The sequence below is a fragment of the Littorina saxatilis genome, linkage group LG12 (genome assembly GCF_037325665.1).
Source record: "Littorina saxatilis isolate snail1 linkage group LG12, US_GU_Lsax_2.0, whole genome shotgun sequence".
NCBI classification, from domain to species: domain Eukaryota; kingdom Metazoa; phylum Mollusca; class Gastropoda; order Littorinimorpha; family Littorinidae; genus Littorina; species Littorina saxatilis.
In genome coordinates, this window is record NC_090256.1 from 80,706,732 (window position 1) to 80,723,178 (window position 16,447).

The 16,447-nt window shown below is 39.4% G+C and overlaps 1 protein-coding gene across 2 annotated transcripts in view; it reads right to left on the minus strand.

The window, feature by feature from the left end:
• Window positions 1–113: 113 nt before the first annotated feature.
• The window catches only part of LOC138982900 (rap guanine nucleotide exchange factor 4-like), a 76,009-nt gene continuing 59,675 nt past the window's right edge, over window positions 114–16,447 (minus strand). For both annotated transcript variants that reach the window (XM_070356297.1, XM_070356296.1), the window contains exons 15-25: window positions 15,330–15,460; window positions 12,715–12,861; window positions 11,884–11,981; window positions 11,282–11,407; window positions 10,300–10,478; window positions 9,679–9,769; window positions 9,010–9,148; window positions 6,653–6,717; window positions 5,984–6,038; window positions 5,262–5,316; window positions 114–4,951 (exon numbers count right to left, since the gene is read on the minus strand). In XM_070356297.1, coding sequence (XP_070212398.1) covers window positions 4,879–4,951; window positions 5,262–5,316; window positions 5,984–6,038; window positions 6,653–6,717; window positions 9,010–9,148; window positions 9,679–9,769; window positions 10,300–10,478; window positions 11,282–11,407; window positions 11,884–11,981; window positions 12,715–12,861; window positions 15,330–15,460 — 1,159 coding nt within the window. In that variant the 3' untranslated portion in view covers window positions 114–4,878. The remainder of the gene's footprint in view (window positions 4,952–5,261; window positions 5,317–5,983; window positions 6,039–6,652; window positions 6,718–9,009; window positions 9,149–9,678; window positions 9,770–10,299; window positions 10,479–11,281; window positions 11,408–11,883; window positions 11,982–12,714; window positions 12,862–15,329; window positions 15,461–16,447) is intronic.

The following is a 16,447-nucleotide window of genomic DNA, read 5'->3' on the forward strand; positions in this document are numbered from 1 at the left end:
GCACGCGGCACACACACACACACACACACACACACACACACACACACACACACACACACACACACACACACACACACACACACATAAACGGAGTGAAGGAAAACAAGGTTAAGTTTCAGTGTAACAAAGTTTAATTTTAAAACAAGAAGCACAAACATTCTTATAAACTTGCTTTCGTCATATACCCAACTAGAATCTAAACAGAATGTTAAAACAAAGTTAATCATTAAAGGTATCAGAGCTATCCACCCTCTCTCCATTGCCACACAAAATCACTGACTCGTAAGCCGGTTCAGTACTGCATGATCAAAACAGACAGACAGCAGTTCTTAAAATAAATTTAACATTTTCCTGGTGATTTAAAACTTTCTTGTATTCTCTGCTAAAATAACTTGGTTCACATTTTGTCAAATAAAAAAACGTTACATAAATAAATATATTAAACAATACAGTTGTTGCAAAGTGATGACGTTGCAGGACAATAGTAATTAAAAATCAAAAATTATGTACATGTACTATAATTCCGAGTCATCTAGTGGAACATTCTTCTGCAGTTTCTGTGGCTTTTAAATGTATAAACTATTATTGCGAAGGGGTAATTATTTTCAGTAAGCTGTGCTAACGCCACTTGTGACCAGAACTGTACTTTCATAAGTAATGGTAAATACTTATACTTTCTACACCATGATGCGTGTAGCTGCAATGGACAGAATCAAAACTTCTTCTCGTAAAAGAACAAATACCTTATCAATTCGGCTGAACGAAATGTACAAGCCCCTGACACTGTCAAAAGTAAACGTACATTAAACAAAAGAAGATTTGTTAGAACCTCCGTGTCAAATTCAGAATTACTGAAATGTTGATAAGATATAGTGATAACTTCCATGTCGTCAGCATCCATACATCACGTCAAAAACAAGTAGCAGCCAACATGTGTCACCTCCCACCGAAAGACTAGTGACAAGTGGAAGTGTGTTTTATGTGTATATTCACATAGGAATAATCTTTGGAAACAAGAAATTATATAAGCAATTGATACTCAAAAACCACATCACCCATATCAACACATATCTCCATTCATCTAATTTTAACGTAACAAGGCAAAATCACATTTACGTTACACTAGCGTAGCACTAGCTTTCATTTTAACAGAGATATTCGAGCAATAGTACTGTTGACAATCACCTTTCTGATTCAAGGAAATTATCCTTAATAATGTTTTGATTTCTCATGTGCAATGTCAAAGTTGATTCCTGTTTCGTTTACCATGTTGTTGTTTTTTAAATCTAAGTTTTAAACAAAATGCACAAATGTATAACCAGGGAAGTGATCGATTCGAATAATGGAATAATTCAAGTATGGCCCGCATGAGAAAAAGTGTACCACTGGAATGATGGACAAATTCAAAAGCACTGTACACATATTATACATTCACACACCCTCCACATTCTTCTTGTTCTCTTTGCGCGCCTAGACTTTCAACACATGTACATGAAGGAGGTATGAGTTCTTCTTGTCGATCGCCTAGGAGGTATGAGTTAAGGAGATACTTTTTATACTTGACTTCAACAACAAAATCTTAGTTGTGTGTCTGTCTGTATTTGTGTAACGTCAAGTGGGGGAGAAAATACACAGTGCGGTAACAAAACTTGCCTGAGCGAACTATTAGGTCAATAACAAAACTTGCCTGAGCGAACTATTAGGTCAAGATGGTATTCAGCAACATTAGTAGTGATAACAGACCTGCAGCAAATCAGGTTGAGGAAAAAATCATTGGTTGACATTGCTAATTAACAAGGTGATCCCTTTGCAGAGGAACGACAAAACTAGTTCAATTTCATGAGGTAGAATTCAATATCGAACAAATCACTCAAGTAAACTTGTATCTGAAAATGCCCTGATGTACAACTGAAGTGACGTAACAGATTAAAGATTGCACCAAATTGGTTAACACAGTTTTCCTTGACATTGAGCACAGCTAGATGCTCTTAAACCTTAATTATCTATTTCCTTTTGAAAGAACAAAAATAAATAAATAAACAAATGAAATAAAATAAAATAATATTTTTCTAATAATGAAAAGCGCATGTCTTTTTTTCTTTGAAAATGTTTTGCATACCTTTTGGTTACATTGTATCAATATAGAGCCCCAATTCAGCGTACGGCTTCTGAGCACTGTTTTATTTGGAATGAAAGTTCAATAGTTCATCACAATTATAATCAAGTTGTGACTATGGGAAATAAGCATGATGCAACTGTTTGCCAAGTATACTTTAGATGCCTTTTTCTTTTTAAGTCCAAAACAGCAGTTCTGAGTTTTGTAACAGTTTTGATTTCTTTCAGCCTTCAACAGATTCTAAATGGAAGACAACTGTTTTCGAATGCCAACATGATTTTTCTTGCAATCTGTACTTATGGAATCTGTTATTGGGTGAACATGTAATGCAAGCAGAAGATGCAGCAGTGATCGATTGCTAAAAAAAAAACCAAAAAAAACCCCAGGAATATGTGACACCGAAAACAATCCTGGTGCTTCAAGTTTTCGAGTGAACAAATGGATCAAGAACACATCATACATGAACAGTCATTTTTATTTAAAGACAAAACCCCGCGGTTTTGTTTTGTAGTTGTCCCGATGAGGATAAGACCGATGCTGACCTTGCCCCCCTGGGTTCTTGAGACAAGACACAACAATAAACAACAACTTGTCTAGTTCTGCACATACTATTCTCTATGTTTACTTTTTTCAGATATACAGTACTTCTTGCATATTTAAAAAAAAAAAACTGGCTGTAATTAATCTTTGAGAGCCCTTACTAAAAACACAACTAAACAAAAACTAAACAAACAATAACCAAAAAAACATTCATATGTTAACTTTTCCCAACACTGATCTAGCTTACTGATTTGTTTACTCTTGTACAATGAATACATTTCCACATATTGACTCTCCCACAAAGAGAAGCGTCACAAGCTGTCATTTTTTTGTTAAACACAATTGCAAAATGTGACTCACAACAAAAATATCAACCAATAATAACTATTCTTCTGAAGATTGAGTTTTGTAGCTGCCATAGCTGAGACTGGGGGAATGAAAGGACATAGCACGCGCACACACACACACACACACACACACACACACACACACACACACAAACACACACACACACACACACACACACACACACATACACACATACACACATACACACACACACACACACACACACACCGCTTTCAATCAGCATCAACAAAATTGTCCCACTAAACCCCGGAAATGATAATGTTAAAATGGAACACAATAAACGCTGTTTTGAAAACTTTCCTCTCATGTAATGCACACAAAAACAAAGAGGTGTTATCTAGTAAGAATCTTAGTTGTAAAATAGAGGGCAAAACAATACAAAATCTACAAGGACATTTGGTTTACCGCTTGAATCGATTACCATAGATCTGCAAAGAAAACTACCAACACATATTCTGCAGACTTCCAAATAAAATAAAACTAAAACGAAATTTGATTAAATACAATGCAATGTAATAAAATGAAAGTGAAGTCAACAAAGTATAAATTAAACACAATAATTGCATCATTTGTCAGAATACAAAAAAACATAGTGGAGAGTTCAGATTAATGTTTCTGACACAGTTCCTGATAAATATATACAATAGAAACATTTCAAGGAATGGTGACAATTACATGTATCTGATCGAATATCAGAGTTAGTGTAAAATTCACGGCTATGCCTTACACATACAAAGACACTTCAGATTTTTCAGTTTTCATTTATGTCTGTGGACTGACCCGTCATGCTACGGTCAGATGTCGGCAATAAGCTGATCAGGAGAAGCAACTCATGGTCGAGTATCTGTCAGTAGAGAAAACACCAGATATTCCAATGTCTGTGGTCAGATATTTGTCTTGTAGGCATGTTTATCAAACACACCAGACATTTTAATGTCTAATTAATTGATGTCACAGTAATGCATGACACACACCAGCAAATAGCAGAACGTTTGCTGCTGTTTTGGAATCTGTTCCATCTGGATCCATTATCAAGCCGCATACTGTGATCAGTCCATTTTCCAAAATGGCGTTGACGCCGTTGTGCGAGCTTGCTCAGAAGAGCAACACAATCTTTTTCGCAGAACATTTCACAGTTTCTCTGATTCTTTTGAGCAATCGCTGTTCATTCACACTATTTAGCAATCATCACATCCTAAGGCCATGCAAAATACCACATGCTGAGAAATCGAATGGAAAGAGTGTATAAAGGTGGCAGATGTTTTACACACACTATACATAGAATGGTACGTACATACTGTACTTTATTTCACTCTTTCTTTTGCATTGCAGTATTTTTCCCACAAACAGCTTTACACGTACATTCTTTTTCGTGTTAAAGACCATGTTCACAACCACATATACATTTGTTTACATTTGTACACTGACGGGACTAGAGCAACCTTCAACTTTAACCAGCAGATCACGGTCAAAAATCAACAGATTCCTATGCTGAGCGGGAATTTTCAGATAAATTAACTTGTCAAGTGACAAAATTCAGTCGTTACAGTGTGCACAGAAAGGGAGGCTGTAGATGTTTGGTATATGTCCAAGTGAAAGAATATTTTTACTTAAAGTGAAAACCTGGACAGATCTGTCATGGTAAACATCACTGTCATGGTCAATATCATTGTGTTCACGGGAATTAGAATGGTACATTTAAGTGCTACACTTGTTAATGGCCTTATCAACAAAGATCGCACTGGAGTTAGTTGTTACTTCTTTCACGGATGACCTTGTGCACTTATACTCATCTCTGTAGACTGATCTCGGAGTTCTCAGAGTTCTGTATTGCCAAGCTGCTGTTTCAGGGTTCAGGGTTTTCTAGGCTCACACTTGTGCGACAGCTGTGTGAGAATTCGTTGATTGTCGATCACTTGCAAATTTCTGCACACAGAAAGTTAAAGTTAAAATGTTAATAGGACATTAAGTTAGGTCAAAAAAGATTCAAACAATCTCCGATGCAGGACCTGAATAACACACACACACACACACACACACACACACACACACACACACACACGATCAGAGAGATCCATACCCGAGAGAGAGAGAGAGAGAGAGAGAGAGAGAGAGAGAGAGAGAGAGAGAGAGAGAGAGAGAGAGAGAGAGAGAGAGAGACTAAACCACTTAACTATATGCAGCCAGGTAAACTGAGACAAAATGCAATCTAATAATTATATAGCTTAATGTTTACCTGATATAACCTTTTGTTTCTGAAGAGGATTTAACTGTGGATGGCAGTTCTAGTTCTGAAACAAACAAAACACCACACGTAAATGCATTATGTACATAACCTGGCTTCCCATAACTATTAGTATCGTCAAATTGCTTTCTTCAATTTCAAGTGCAATATTTGACATTTGTTCAACTTTTTTCAAACATCATCTGTAAGTTTCCACTGAAACACAGAAACTGTTTACGATCATATATGTATATGTATTTAATTACAAATTACAGTGCGTTGCCATGCTTTTCCTACACGGTGTCTGACACAAGCGCTGGCATAGCAAGATAGTAAATTATATAGTACTGTAACAGATACAGCCCCCACTCCCCAGTCGATCGCTTATAGCTCCCGAGGTTAGAGAGCGATTCCTCTAGAAGTTTGGCCCACAGAATAACCATAGGCATTTCAAAGTGTACACCAGATTCGCAGCGTATTCGTCCATAAACACACGAGCTATAAGCAAAACCAAGCCCGCTTAGCCGCTTCATTGCTTATAACTCCGGTGTCTGCTTTCCGATTGACTGGAAAATGTCTCCATAACAAACTTGGCACGTGTCATGCTAAATTTCAGCGATCAAAATTGTGAAGGCAGACAGACCGACATACATACCGACAGAGCGACCGACAGACCGACGTAAAAGGCCATTGATAATAATTATATAGATTCAAAATGTGTGGGCAGAACTTACGGAGAGATAGACTTCTGCAGTAGCCAACAGTCCTCAAGGTTTGTGCAATCATGTGCTGAAAAAGAAAGTAAGAATAACCGTGGACATTCCTTTGACACAATGCAGTCTCTCTCTCTCTCTCTCTCTCTCTCTCTCTCTCTCTCTCTCTCTCTCTCTCTCTCTCTCTCCCTCCCTCCCTCCCTCCCTCCCTCCCTCCCTCCCTCCCTCCTCCCTCCCTCCCTACCTACCTCCCTCCCTCCCTGTCTGTATCTTCCCATGTGAATCGTTTTCATTAGCAGTCTCAGTCACGAAAACAATTATATTCAATGTAACAAAAGAAGAAGCTGGTTGTGTTTTCCGAAAACGCCTTTTCTTCTTGGTTACACCATAATTATTGACACTATCAGGGATGCCACGATTTCATGGTCTTGTCTGCAGCCGTACGGCCGGTTTCGTCCATAGTAGGAACTCATTTAATCATAACCATATGTATACTTCCATGGCACAATGTTAAACCTCAAAGACAATTGACACAGACTATGATACTATCAATAACACCGCCTTTTAGTGTTTGCTAGACTTTTTTCTATCACAGACACTAGGTAGAAACGTACAGAAATACTGAGCGTAAAGGCTAATTTCATCTAAGGACTTTTAAATTACACACTGTTTCTTATATGATGTACTTACCATCTTTTCAAAATTGACAAGGTTACCGAAGTAAGTCTTGTTTCCATCGTGCGTGAATGTCATGTCTGGAAAAAACAAAAAATAACAAAAACAATTACAAAATCATGCCAAGTTTTGCATTTTTTGACAAACAAAAAATACATCAAACAAACACAACCAACCATTCAACCAACAAAACAAAGAAACGAATAGAGAAACGAATAAGAAAAGACAAAAACTTCATTCAATATCAACAAGTATCAAATTTAAAACCGTGAATTTTATTCACGATAGATCACGATCTGTTTTTTGTATAAACTCCAACTACAAGAGAGATGGTTTTTTTTTATAGTTCAACGCCATTGCTGTATCATAAAGTATACCACAGAATGTTTTTCTTATCCAGCATGAAAATGTAAACTTGACTGTGAAAATAGAGAATACTACATGGCTTGCTGTGTCATACCAGATTTACACGAGTTGTTTTTTAAAATATTGAACTGCGAGCGAAAGCGAGCTGTTCACTATTTGAAAAAGCAACGAGTGTAAATCTGGTACGACACAGCAAGCCATGTAGTATTCTGTTTTTATCCTACATACGTGAGAGAGACACCCGTGAGATAATAATCGTTCAAATCACACGTGTGTATATCATGTAAATGAGGTCATGTCAAGCAAGTCTGGCAGGGACCTGTTTTTCCACTGCGTATGATGCCAAAGTCACCGAGACAAACGTCATTATAGAAACACAAATTGCGCTCGCTAATTACCCTCGATGAATCTTTAGAACTAACACGTCACGCCACACTTTCAGAGTGACGTTTCTTTGCTTTGACGTAATAGATTGCACGAGGCTTTAGAAGAGATCGAGGTTCCAAAACAAGCGTCTTCAATTTAGCTGCCTCGAATGCAGGACATTTTCAGTAAAATACACGTAAGTACAGTATGTAGGATAAACAGAATACTACATGGCTTGCTGTGTCGTACCAGATTTACACTTGTTGCTTTTTCAAATAGTGAACAGCTCGCTTTCGCTCGCAGTTCAATATTTAAAAAAGCAACTCGTGTAAATCTGGTACGACACAGCAAGCCATGTAGTATTCTCTATGTACAGTACAGCAAAATAGTCATTATAAAAAAGATCGAGACATGAACTGTTGAGAAGCGTGGTGATATTCAAATGTGTACTGTATGTACTGAAAATGAGTTTGATGATAAACACAAGCAGAAAAGAAACACAAACCGTGACACTGTGAGCTACAAGTTTCCTTTCAAATGCACTTCCAACCCCCTTCCCGGTTTAAAAAAAAGAAGCTTTTATCGACTGCAAAAGTTTCTTTTAAGGAACAAATATTAAAAAATAAGCGTGCATTGACCACGGACGCTGGCCTGGTTCGATGCATCAGGCTTATTTGATTTCGTCTCCACGGACAGAGGGAGATGTACATAACGAAGCTTCTTTTTGCTGCCGATCGAATTAGTGAGGACAAAACTACACAAGTAGACTGTCCTATTGACGAAGTGAGATCCATACAAACGTAATGGGGAAAAGGGAAGAAGAAGAACATTTTAAGATTCTCATCAAATGACAAAAAAGACGGAGACATGTAAAACAAAAGAAGTGTGGTTCTCCTTTTAGCTTTCCTGTATCCTTGAAAAACATTAATTTTCATAATTTGACAGAAGAAAGCCGATAACCTGGCATGGAATCAAAGCTTTATTCACAACGGCAAGTACATGTAGTAAAAAACAAACTTGATCAAACATACAGACCAAAATGTGCTTTTCCAAACGGAATTTCTAGACAAAGAGTACATTTACAACATACCTTTCATAAGAAACATAACATTTAGAACGTATCAGAAAACAAATGGAATTCAGCCTGCAGTAAGACTTTTAAGTGTTGGTATAATGTCCAAGTGGAGGGATGGCCTTATCCCATGTAAAAGCTTGGCAATTTCTGAGAGGATGAGCAAAATCGTTAACATAGGAAGAACTGTGCTTGTAAGTCCTCCATTTTTGACTCACGTTTGTAAAACGTAATCCTTGCATTGGAAAAACGTTGTGTGTGTGTGAGTGTGTGTGTGTGTGTGTGTGTGTGTGTGTGTGTGTGTGTGTGTGTGTGCGTGTGCGTGTGTGTGTGTGCGCGCGTTGTCAGAAAACGGAACTGTTCTGGAAAGTTCGGTATTTTGTGTGTGTGTGTGTGTTAGAACGTTTTGAGCACATATACATGTATATACATTCATGTGTACAAATCCTACCACAGTACAAACAAAACTGAACTTTTTAATTTCATAAACACACAGACACAGACACACAGAAACAAACAAACACCCATCCACACACACAGACACAGACACACACTACAAAAGAAGAACCTTTCATGAGGAGGGGCATGAAGGGGATGATGGGAGGCGTCATCTTGGCCACCGTCAGACGATACACGCGGTGGTTACGGGACGGGTCCATGATGGTTTCAAACTCCTCAAACAGCTTCCTCACCTTCCCTGGCAGTTTCTGAACATACACACACAAAAACATGGTTCCTCTTACTTATAGGTTCTCTATTTGCTTGTTCGCTCGACACGTAGACTACTAGTATGGATCGGAGGTTTGCAGTCACAGAGAGAGAGAGAGAGAGAGAGAGAGAGAGAGAGAGAGAGAGAGAGAGAGAGAGAGAGAGAGAGAGAGAGAGAGAGAGAGAGAGAGAGAGAGAGAGAGAGAGAGAGAGAGAGAGAGAGAGAGAGAGAGAGAGAGAGAGAGAGAGAGAGAGAGAGAGAGAGAGAGAGAGAGAGAGAGAGAGAGAGAGAGAGAGAGAGAGAGAGAGAGAGAGAGAGAGAGAGAGGGAGAGAGAGAGAGGGCAGTCAAATCAATCACCAGATAGATCATCGTTCTATTGTCATTAAGCCTCTTCTGAGGGCAGAGCACTTGTCGAATTTGTACCACTCACGGCAACTAGCTATATACTTTCTGCGAAATGGCAAATATTTTGTTCCCAGCCTTGCACTACCTGATTCTCTCCTGGTTAAAAGCAGTGAAAAACTCACCTCCCATGTCTGGGACAACCTGCTGACGGCAATGTTACTGAGCCCCATGACGATGGCGAAGAATGAATGAAGGTTCTGGAAGTCCTTGCAACTGAAAGGTAATAAAGAAGAAAAAAAGTTACAAGGAGAAATACACACACACACACTTACACACACACTTACACACACACTTACACACACACGTACACACACACACGTACACACACGTACACACACATACACACACACACACACTCTTTATTTCAGAGAGACAGAGAGAGAGAGACAGAGAGAGAGAGTGTGTATGTCTATGTATGAGAGAGAGAGAAAGAGAGAGAGAGAGGGGAGAGAGAGGGGGTGGGGGGGGGGGAGAAACGGACAGGCAGACAGACAGACAGACAGAGTTGTTGGTGATGATGGTGGTGGTGGTTTTTCCTCGTCGAAATGCTCCTGTCTGCTACTTTTCATTTCCGGCTTTAATTCTTATATCTAGTTAACTTCCGTTTTGTTATGAGTATGTGAGTATGTATGAGTGATGAGGTTGGAGGTGAAGAAGTGAAAAACACAGACAAACAGCTCTAGATACGCGGACAGAGACACGTACACAGAGACAGAGAAACACAGCCCCCAAAGAGTTCTTACTGTGAAGCGAGCTTGATGAACTTTCTGAGCAGTTGCACCCTCTTGCTGACGTTGTTAACAAGCAGCATCTCTGTTACCACCCAGAATTGTACCTCGTTGAAACGCCGCAAGAATAGGTCCAGGTTCGCCGTGATTCGTCCGAACTTGGACGGCCCGAATACATGGTAGATCAACTCGTACTGAAACACACAACTGTCACGAATCAATTTCCATCGTAACTTTAAAACAAATTTTTTTTAAGTACCCTTGCGCCTTGCAGTCGGAGCTGTTACACTGACGTTGTTTAATGGCATAGACAACTTCTGATGCATCGTGCTTTAATCGAGTAGACCCATGAAAACGTGATACACATAAAATGGCCGCATATTACGAAAACTAGGTAATATGAATGATTCAGAAAAAAAACCATAATTTGTCAATAATTGTCAGGGAGTAATATTCGGTGACTGACCAGGGATTAAGAACGCGAGAACAGACAATATTTTTCACACACATTTTTTGAACGTCGAATGAATGAATGAATGGGTGACAGTAGCTTGTTCATTTTAATGCTTGTTATTCTCTCAGGTGCCAGGAGACTGGTTCCGAATAACTCTCACTTACTCTATTACACTTGTATGCTTTAAGATCGAGCGCTACTTCCCTTTGTTTATCAGATCGCCCGCTAACAGAATAGTCGTTCCTAATATAAAGTGATGTCAAGCGGTTTATGCTAAGGCCAAAAAAAAAATAGTCTGTTTACGGTAACCCGACCGACCCTATTTTTTTCGCGCGACCCTAGACTTTTTTTTGGCATTTGGGGAAAAAAAAAAAAAAAAAAAAAAAAAAAAAAAATAAGAATAACGTAAAAATATGGTTTTTTGGAAAAAAAAAAAAAAAAAAAAAAAAATCCCGACCTACCGACCCTATTATTTGGGCCTATGTTACCGTAAACAGACCTCTTTTTTTTGGCCTAACAGCAAAGAAGCCAGGAAAGACGTACCTCGTGTATGGCGGTGAAAAGTTCCCAGTCGTAGATGGTCATCTGATATGCCAGCTCCTTGGTGGACATGTCTTCCAGCGTGTTGCTCGTGCCGCTGCTCGGGCCCTCCTGTTCTGGTAAGGGCGTCTGTGCACACATTCATATGACAAACATGAACGCATAATTATGCAGGTATGCACGTGAACACACGCACGCACGCACGCGTACACACACACACACACACACACACACACACACACGCACACACACACAGACGAAACGCCACACACACACACACAGACGACACGCCACACACACACACACACACACACACACACACACACACACACACACACACACACACAAAAACCATCTTTATCATCATCCACCACCACAATCAACCAGTCAGTCGTCCGAAACTAACTCCGTTGAGCTTGTATGTGTTGAGCGAGAGTGACCTTTTTTGCAAAACCTTGTACAAACATTGTTTTTGACACACCCCTTCGCTAGTGATTGGCCTCTCCAATGTTTGCAAGGAAAGATCACTCTTCCACAGCCCATACAATACCGACGGAGTTATTTCCTAAAATCGTCAACTGCGAGTTATCCTAACTATAACTGACCAAGGCATCCAGATGTTCCATGGGGGCGATGAAGAGACGTCCGTTGAGACTGAGGCTGGTGCTGACCCCCATGTCCTCTGGACTGAACATCACACGCTCTGCAACAACAACCACACAAGCTTCTAGATCAGCAGTTATTTTAATCTATCACGCACAGCTTAATACTTGGCTGCCACTCTCAAAGCCTAGACTGACAATTCAATGTGGTTTGGTCAGGGGTGTTCTACTGTAGCAAGAGACGGGCACGATGTGTGTATGTGTGTGTATGTGTGTGTGTGGAAGGGTGGGGTGGTGGTGGGGGGGTGGTGGGGGTTGGGGCATCTACATTGCGAGTGTTTAAAACAATATTCTTTGTGTTTTCTATATTAACACTGAATCCACATGCAATCAACAGATCTTGTCTCTGCCGAAGCTACACAAATATGTTGATTAAAAACATTAAAACGACTCATATATTTTCTGCAAAATCTTAATTCCCTATTGCAATCATTGCAATCATTGCATTGCGTGTCTCTGTGCATGTCTGTGTATGCGTGCGTGCGTGCGTGCGTGCGTGTACTTGTACCTGTATGAAAAACATGTTTACAAGGAACACAAAATGGAGAACAACGTTTTGTTATGCATTATCAAGAAAACGTACTGTCATCATTTTAAAAGCCTTCTTCTTCTTCTTCTTCTTCGTTCATGGGCTGGAACTCCCACTTTTACTCATGTTTTTGCACGAGTTGGGTTTCTACGTGTATGACCGTTTTTACCCTGCCATTCAGGCAGCCATACACCACTTTCGGAGAAACATTTTAAAAGCTAAAATCAGACGACGAACACACTGACCTCCATTTGACTTGACCTCGCACAACCTGGGGTCGTCTCCAAGGCACAGTTTGTCACGTGCTGAGGCGATGATTTCAGCCACCGTGGCGTCCATTGGCAGGCGTAGCGTGCTGTACGTGTGATCCGCACAGTACACTTTGAATATGTCTGTCATCAACAGTGGATACAGCAATAATAATATTTAATAATAATAATGAGGATAATATTCATATGTCGCAAATCCTAAAACAGTTCTAAGCGCCTCGCAAAAACAGACATAGATACATTTTTCTGTACACAGTTCTAAATGAAATAATTATACACATCGAAATATACTTATACACTTTACAAAGTTTTAACTCACATAATTCCAAGTCAAATTATTATACACATCGAAATAAACTAATACAATTTATAACAGACTTTCATCTCTGAAATACATTCCTCAAACAACAACAAGAACAACAAGAACAACAACACAAAACAACAACACAAAACAACAACAACAACTTCTATTCAATAGAAAATACACATCGGAGCATATTTTTCGTTGTGCCGTTCATGATCGCTCGCCTTCACTGAAACGTGGCAATTGCGCCACTCTTCTGCAGTCCAAAGAAACCCCGACTGTTATTTCCAGAAATCGTCTTTTGCCTCATCGTGATTAATATACAAAGGTGATATCTGGACCTTCACTCAGGCACAATATTAAATTAGTGGATGTAACTGTCAAGTTTAAGATAATAAGTATTTGTGTGGGTCTGACATGTTCTGCGAAGATAGACTAATCTTATCAATAAAATGACCAAAAGATACTGTACTGACGTGTGAACGCAGAACACGGAACAAATAATTGCTGTTGTTTGTTCCGTATTATTCGTTTCGTATTCTTCGTTCACACGTGAGTACAGTATATTTTGGTCTTATTATCATTTATCGCTCTCACGCGCAGTCTACATTGTTCTGCTAATCTAATCAAGCAGAAACAAGTCACGTAAGGCGAAATTACTACATTTAGTCAAGCTGTCGAACTCACAGACTGAGACTGAACACACTGCATTTTTTCACCAAGACAATACAGCTTCGTCAATCCCCGCGAGAAGGAAATCGCTCACTTTTCACGTGCTAAACGAAGTGAAATTGACAAGCCAGAATAGCGCTGTGGTGTATTGCGCTAAGCAGGAAAGCGAAATGTTCTGTATTCTTTTTACATTTAGTCAAGTTTTGACTAAATGTTTTAACATAGAGGGGGGAGTCGAAACGAGGGTCGTGGTGTATGTGTGTGTGTGTGTGTGTCTGTCTGTCTGTGTGTGTAGAGCGATTCAGACTAAACTACTGGGCCGATCTTTATGAAATTTGACATGAGAGTTCCTGGGTATGATATCCCCGGACGTTTTTTTCTTTTTTTCGATAAATACCTTTGATGACGTCATATCCGGCTTTTTGTAAAAGTTGAGGCGGCACTGTCACACCCTCATTTTTCCATTAAATTGATTGAAATTTTGGCAAAGTAATCTTCGACAAAGCCCGGAGTTTGGTATTGCATTTCAGCTTGGTGGCTTAAAAACTAATGAGTGAGTTTGGTCATTAAAAATCGGAAACTTGTAATTAAAATCATTTTTTTATTAAACGATCCAAAAACAATTTCATCTTATTCTTCGTCATTTTCTGATTCCAAAAACATATACATATGTTATATTTGGATTAAAAACAAGCTCTGAAAATTAAAAATATAAAAATTATGATCAAAATTAAATTTCCGAAATCGTTTTAAAAACTATTTCATCTTATTCCTTGTCGGTTCCTGATTCCAAAAACATATAGATATGATATGTTTGGATTAAAAACACGCTCAGAAAGTTAAAACGAAGAGAGGTACAGTAAAGCGTGCTATGAAGCACAGCACAATCGCTACCGCGCCAAACAGGCTCGTCACTTTCACTGCCTTTTGCACTAGCGGCGGACTACGTTCAGTTTCATTCTGTGAGTTTCACAGCTTGACTAAATGTAGTAATTTCGCCTTACGCGACTTGTTAACTTTCTGAGCTTGTTTAGAATACGACATAATTATTATATCTATATGTTTTATGAATCAGGAAATGATAAAGACTAATGATGAAATCATTTTTGGATCGATTTCCTTGATTATAATCGTAGTACTAATTGACCTATTTTCGTTAATTGTGATCACATTTCAAGAGTAAACATGACATATGTATATATTTTTAGATTCAGAATTAGATGAAGAATACGTTGCAATCAATTTTTAATCGGATTACGAAAAATTTAATTTAATGACAACTTGAGCAAACTCATTAATTATTAAACCTCCAAGCTGAAATGCAATACCACAAGTCCGGGCTTCGTCAAAAATTACTTGACCAAAGTTTCAACCAATTTGGTTAAAAAATGAGAGCGTGACAGTGCCGCCTCAACTTTCACGAAAAGCCGGATATGACATCATCAAAGACATTTATCACAAAAATGAAGGTCGGTCTAGTAGTTTTTTTCTGAATCGCTCTACACACACACAGAGAGACACACATACACCATGACCCTCATCTCGATTCCCCCTCTACGATAAAACATTTAGTCAAAACTTGACCAAAATGTAAAATGTTAACGTGATGACTCACTCTCATCTTTGGCTTTGATGGGTCGTTTCCTGTGCGGGTCGTCGTTGTTGGAAGACTTGACGGATGATTTGCGATTGAGCATGAGGGAGTGGGTCACCTTTCTCTTGGTGGCCCTGCTGGGGGATGGGGTGCTGCACACAGACCGACATGCTTACACAGGTGAACACAACAGATTAGATTATTTGGCAATGTAGGGAAGGTGTAGAGAAAACATTTAGCGTATGTGGCCGTGCCTGAAGTCGGAACTTCGCAATTACAATTGACAAACTCCGAAAATAACTCTGCCTTCTTCCTCTTATTAGAAACTCCCACGTACACTCGTGTTTTTGTTTTACACAAGTGGGTTTTTACGTGTATGACCGATTTTACCCCTCCGTGTAGGTAGCTGTACGCCGCTTTCGGGTGAATAACTCTGTCGGCTTTGTATGGGTTGTGAAAGGGTGAATACTCTTGCTCATATTAGAAAGATTTTTGTTTGTTTGTTTGCTTAACGCCCAGCCGACCACGGAGGGCCATATCAGGGCGGTGCTGCTTTGACATATAACGTGCGCCACACACAAGACAGAAGTCGCAGCACAGGCTTCATGTCTCACCCAGTCACATTATTCTGACACCGGACCAACCAGTCCTAGCACTAACCCCATAATGCCAGACGCCAGGCGGAGCAGCCACTAGATTGCCAATTTTAAAGTCTTAGGTATGACCCGGCCGGGGTTCGAACCCACGACCTCCCGTTCACGGGGCGGACGCCTTACCACTAGGCCAACCGTGCCGGTATTAGAAAGATGACTCCAAACAATTTTCATGTCTGTGTAACATACCCTGTAGATACGCAACCATGTAACAGCAGTTAAAGGTAAGAAGTGTGTGGAAACAGCTAATTATTGGTAAATGGAGTTGCAAAAAGTGGCCAATATGCCCACACTCATAATTGTATGGACACATCATCTGTAGAGGCTGCAGCAGAGGTGTTTTAACGCTCACACTTAGTAAATACTTCAGTGTTCACATTGGAACACACTGTGTTTACCATGTGCCACACTTCTTTTCAATTCATTCTGTGTTCAAAACTGGATTCAGTAAGCTTGTTCAAAAGTGAAACCATCATATTTTGGAGT